Below are 6000 nucleotides of genomic sequence, written 5' to 3' on the forward strand. Positions count from 1 at the left end.
AATAAATGCATAAATTGCAGAGCAATTTATAATATTATAATAAATAAATTGTTGTGTGTGTTTTGGATAAAAATAAGTTTATTTTGACTGAAAATATTTAATTTTTATTCATCTTTGATGTTTCAGGTGTTGATGATGCAGCATCTGAATGTGATCTTGATGATGTAAATGACTGGGACTTCAAAGTAATAAATAATGGGAATTTTGAAGAAACAGACAGGCTTTTGCAGCCAATTGTAAAACTAATTTCTAGTGCTTTGATGGATGTTTCCAACTGATAATTTTAGAATTATCATTAGGAGGCTTGATGTCAAATCAGGTTGAAAGACAGGACTTAAGTTTTGTTATGTTATATAATAAATCTTACAAAAATTTGCAACATATGCTGGCATCAATGATATTATTTATACTTTTTTTTCTTTAAATTTACTAAATTATCTCTTCAGATCACAGCCAAATTTTTTATTTCTATCTTTTTTTTAATTAGCTGTTGTCATTAGAACTTGTAACTAAAAAAACATAAGAGTTGACTACATTTTGTTAATTTATTTGCATTTAAATTAGGAATCTTCATCAGCAGATTCTTTTAGAAGCCACCTAGACTTAGATCAATTAAGTATAGATGAAACTAGTTAAATATTATTATTACCAGAGAACCTTCAGGAACTCACAAAGAGGGACTTGTATCAACCACATCAGCTGTCATACCAATTATGCATCACTGAATGAGAGAAAAATGTAGTTCTCACCTCTTACTTGGCTGAATTCTGAACTTCGATGGATACGCTCGATAAAATCAAAAATTTTATCAATTGCTATAAAAATTTTCAGGAGTTTGTAGATCTCTATCACATCACTCCTTTTTTTTCCTATTTGCAATTATCTGCAGTCTACAAATTCTTAATCTGTCATATTGAAATTCCACAATCCCAATATCTCCTTTGCACTCTTTCCACTGCCTCAGAGACCAGATCTGCATGCAGTCCATTTGAGGTCATATCAGGAGTTGTGTATGCAACCTTTGCTCTATAACCCTTGGACTTCAACTTCCTAACTACTAAAACGTCAAGATCCTTACACTGGTAATTTTTTTCTAGCAGGGAAAGGAACAAGGACAAGAGGCCATCCCTGAAAGTTATGAAAGGAAGCTGTGAGCAAGAGGGGTGAATAGTGGTTTCTTTGCATTTGGGTGGCTGAACCGTGGAATGTGTTGCCTGATACTTTCTTTAGTGTTACACAAATTATGGACTCTACATTGCCTGATAGTGGTGAGAGCACAAATAATCAAGTGGTATGATATTGTGTTTTCTAGGATGAGTCTTTTGACTCCATGGAGGCATAAATCATCATCATAATAATAATCCCACCAATCTAATATGCATTGGATATCACATTTACCAACATTGAACTGACATTTTCACTTGTCCAATTCCAGCATATTTAAATATTGCATGTAATGCATTCCCTGCCTATGAAACAATCTCCTAACCTTAAGAATGGCTGCATTAATTTGCCAAGATCTTTTGTCCATTACAATGGGAATTGTTTCACTTACTAATTGTCACATGAAAACTATAATGTTTTGCTGTGAAGATGCTGGTTTGAACTTTGAAATATATATATAAGCCAATTAAAAAAGTTTATTAAATTTAGTTTGGTGTTCATTCTCATTAGTTTTTAGATCTGCTCTATTATCTGAATATAGATAAACCTTTAATATATTTCTTCCAATATTCTAGGATATCTGACTTTTCAAACAGCACATCCTCATTACTTTTTTTTTTTGAGTTTGTTCCTTTTCTTTTATCTTGTAAGTTCTTTTATCTTGTATTTTGTAAAATTAACATCTAGGTCTTCAGTTTCTTGACACTTAAACCATATTTCCTTTTCCTCTTTACATTACTGAACTATTTCATCAGCCACCCATTAATTTCTCTTTTCCTTGTTTGCCAGACGTATTAGTTCTGTTTTGAGCACTGTTTCCTTAAAATAACTCCATAACACCTGCTGCACTATTCTCATTTTCCAATTCCTCATATTGACTCTGAAATTATGTTAAATTGATTATCTGTTTATCATTTTAGTTTAATCAAGTTTTTATTACTGCTTTTTGTTAATTATTTCAATTTTATTTCTGCTGTAGTTACTAATAGGTTATGATCTGAATTGTAGTCAGCATCAGGGCAAGTTTTAACTTGCCCTATTGAGTTTCTAAACCTGTTCTTAATTATTATAAAATCAATTTGACTCCTCGCCAGGTCCCCAGGATTCCATGTATAGTCATCTTGGACGATGTTTGAACCACATATTAGTAATTATTAAATAATTTTCCTATAAAAGTCGACTAGTTTTTCATCTTGAAAATTTTTCTCCCAATCCAAAATTTCCCACTATATTTTTATACCTTGCACTTCCAACTTTTACATTCATGTCACCCATCACTATCCAGAACTCTTCTGTTTTTATTTGATGTATGAAAAGATACATCAAAAAATTATATCTTTTCATACTTTTCAATTGTGTTATCTGGATGGTCTAAAGTATATTAAATGCAATAAATGGCAAAAGAAATTCATTTGAGGTTCATAAACGTTTACGGGCACTCTTCTCCTTCGTTTTTAACAATTAAGAAATAGGCTGCCGAGTTTAAATGTGGCCGTACCAGCCTTGAAGATGATCCACGTGAAGGATGGCCAAAAAGTGTAACAACACCAAAAATCATTGATCGAGTGCATGAAATAGGATTTCAAAAGAACGTGTAGGATATATTTTGCATTAAGAAATGAAAAAGCTTTGTGCAAGATGGGTGCTGTGCTTGCTCACAGCAGATCAAAAAGCACTTGGATGAAAATCTGAACAGTGTTTGGAGTATTTTAACAAGAATAAAACTGATTTTATGTGTCAATTTATTACTACAGATGAGACTTGGATTCACCATTACATACCAGAATCAAAACAGTGGAGACAAGCCAGTTGTTCAGTGCCAAAGAGAAGACAGTTGGTTCCATCAGTAGGAAAGGTCATGGCATCGCTGTTTTGGGCTAAAGGCAATGTGTTTATTAATTATCTTGAAAAGGGTAATAAAACAGTAACCGGGGACTATTATTCCGATCTTTTAACCAGACTACACGAAAAAATTCGTGAGAAAAGACCCCGTTTGCAGAAGAAAAAATCATCTTTCATCAGAATAATGCACCCGCCCACAAAGGTGTTTTGGCAATGGGAAAATTAAGGGAACTGCACTATGAATTATTAGAATATCCATCCTATTCCCCAGATTTGGCTTCCATCTCTTCCCAAAAGTAAAACTTTTCCTCACTGATCAGCGTTTTTCTTCAACTCAAGAGGTGGTTGCAGATCTTATGATAACCATTATAGGGACATGATAATGGTGCTGGAATATCGCTGGAATAAATGTATTAGTCTTAAGGGAGATTATGTTGAAAAATAAAAATATTTTTGAAATTATAAATTCGTTTTTCCATTGTTTAGGCCGAGAACTTTTCAGACCACCCTTGTGCGACTGGTTGTGTCAACAGTCCAATTGAATGTTGTCATTTGTCACGAGTTGCTGTTTTTATTTTCTGAGTTTCATCTGTTTTGTGTGCGTGAACAGACATGTTTAGGACACCAATATAGACAAATAATTTTCTATAAATAATTTATAACTTTTTTACCCATATTTACAATGGGAAAAGCATTGATGATCTACTGAATGTCCCATTTTCTGTCAGAGCTTTCACTGATTGTATGATTATTATCAAAGGAGGTTGGAACTTGCATATAAATAAACAATAGCTATGCTGCTTGCTTATTTGACCTTTATGCTCTCCATATTTAAAATTATATCAATTCATAAATTAAAGTATTCAAAGTTATCCTTTGAATACTTTAATTTATCAAAAAAGAGAAATTGCATTGGACCAATTAAGATAAGTGCTAATGTGCTATGCACTCTTAAAACTTTGAAGAGTGCATCAATAAAAATGCAATCTTATGTTCAAACTGACGTGAATTTTGTAGCACAGATTGCATAAGCCACACCCAACCTAAATGGGTATTGCAATGCCACTGATGTTCAGCCCTCTAGATCTGTCCATTTATAGACAGACCTGAGGAGAAAGAAGGACCTAGTCAACACTATATTTGAAGAATTGCATTATACATTTTAGGAAATAATTAAGGACTTGGAAAAGACAGCAGTAAAAAGAATGAACAAAGAAGAAGAAAATAAGTTCTGCAAGTTTAATTGCCAGGGAGTGCAGCATAGCTGCAACAAATGTTTTAACAGATTTAAAAGAATGGGATAGGAAATATTTGTTTAAAAAATGCAAGCAGCAGAAATTGACTGTTCTGTATGGAGTGAACTGGTTAGAGATGGGTTAATAATTAAACTATTCTCTTCTATATTAAGGGTTTTTAAGTAACTGTTAGGAACATCATCCACATGTGAGAGCAGTATTCAATGAAAGATTTAGTTTATATATAGTTAAATGGTTCAAACAAAGTAAGAGTGAATGAAAAAAACTTAATTTCCTGCATGCTAAGGAAGTGCTGTTCGTAATATGTTTATGCCAAGAAAGATTGAAAGTTAGAATTATCCTACATTGTTTTGACAATACTTGAAATTTCAAGATTTAGATATTGATTGACAAGACAAGTGTAAGACTGGAAGAAATGGTGAATTAGATGGACCAAGTTTTGTTAGTTGAAATTAACAGGATTATCAAACCCTACTGAAAAATGGTTGAGATAAGAATTTAGGGTTATGGAAGTTGATTTTTTGGTTTGCATAGTGTTGATGCCAGTTTTGTTAAATGGGTTTGTCAAATCAAGAAAGAGAAATGCAGAATCCTGTCAACAGCAAACCTGTCGAGTGCATTTTGTAGTCAAGTGAGAAAAGGACATTGATCTTCCCTATGGATTTGCTGTGATAAGAGTTGATTATAGAAGGAAGAATAGAGCCTTGCAGAATCCTAACATTAGTTGAGGCATTTGTCCCAAAGCAGTGAGAGAAGGTGGATGATAATTTGATGGTAAAGATTTCTTACCCTCCATAGAAATAGGCTGGACATGATCTAAGTTCCAGGTTGCTGGATAGAAAGCAGTAATATAGGAGAGGATTAAAAAAAAAAAAAGTCTACCTGGAAAAGAGGTCAACTCTGGAGTACAAACCTACAGAATAATTCGAAAAATGCCACCAGGACTAGAAGACTTATCAGTATACAATTTTAATGAGATTCTTCTGGTAGGACGTTTCCCAAAATTATCACTTCAAGAACTCGACAAAAAAGTAAGGAGATTTTTTTGATGCCACAGAACCACCCAAGTGCAAAAAAAAAAAAAAGGGCAGTAGTTTTGGCAAGAGACCAGAATGCTATTTGGACATAATGTAAGTTATCAGATTTTTTCCCTTTCAAAACTAGATTTGAATGTGTTGATAATTTAGTCATTTTGAATGTTAATAAAAACAGAAAAGGAAGATGGAAATTTTGATGAAATCCAGTTTGGATATATTTGATTCTTCTCTCGCACAGCTTTAGCATACCTCTTGAAGAACCAAGGTTTAAATAAGTTTTGCATGTTTAATGTGTTCAGTGTAAACGTTTGGATCAAAAGATAAAAACAACAATAATCCACAGCCAAGAAAATGAGATATAGAAATCATGCCCCATTTGTTTCATTGCACTTGGACATTCTAATGTGCATGTCTGTGCAAGCTTGCTAGACTGCAGTGACATTTTCAAAGAACAATCAACATTCACTATACACTAAAGGACTGCTGATAAGTTTAGAGAGTAATTAGAGTTATTTGGTATTCTAGTAGATGTGAACAGATTTATGTAAGATCACTGGTGATAAATAGCTTGGCTTCTCTACCTGCTTGATAAGCATAGTTGGAAAAAGAAAGCCAGCTGAAGTTGTGAACCCTCCAAGGAAGATAACTTTATTGTTAGGAAAGTTGGACTAATAAAAATCAGCATTAAAAAAAAAAAAGGA

The 6000-nt window shown here is 33.1% G+C and overlaps 1 protein-coding gene across 3 annotated transcripts in view; it reads left to right on the top strand.

Moving 5' to 3' along the window:
• The window catches only part of Pmvk (Phosphomevalonate kinase), a 53336-nt gene extending 52955 nt beyond the window's left edge, over positions 1 to 381 (top strand). For all 3 annotated transcript variants that reach the window (XM_090405987.1, XM_090405986.1, XM_090405985.1), the window contains exon 5: positions 127 to 381. In XM_090405987.1, coding sequence (XP_090262113.1) covers positions 127 to 278 — 152 coding nt within the window. In that variant the 3' untranslated portion in view covers positions 279 to 381. The remainder of the gene's footprint in view (positions 1 to 126) is intronic.
• The last annotated feature ends 5619 nt before the right edge of the window (positions 382 to 6000 follow it).

Source organism: Typopeltis vanoorti, chromosome 16 (assembly GCF_054136105.1).
Source record: "Typopeltis vanoorti isolate ZY-2024b chromosome 16, IOZ_Tvanoo_1.0, whole genome shotgun sequence".
In the NCBI taxonomy this organism is placed as follows: domain Eukaryota; kingdom Metazoa; phylum Arthropoda; class Arachnida; order Uropygi; family Thelyphonidae; genus Typopeltis; species Typopeltis vanoorti.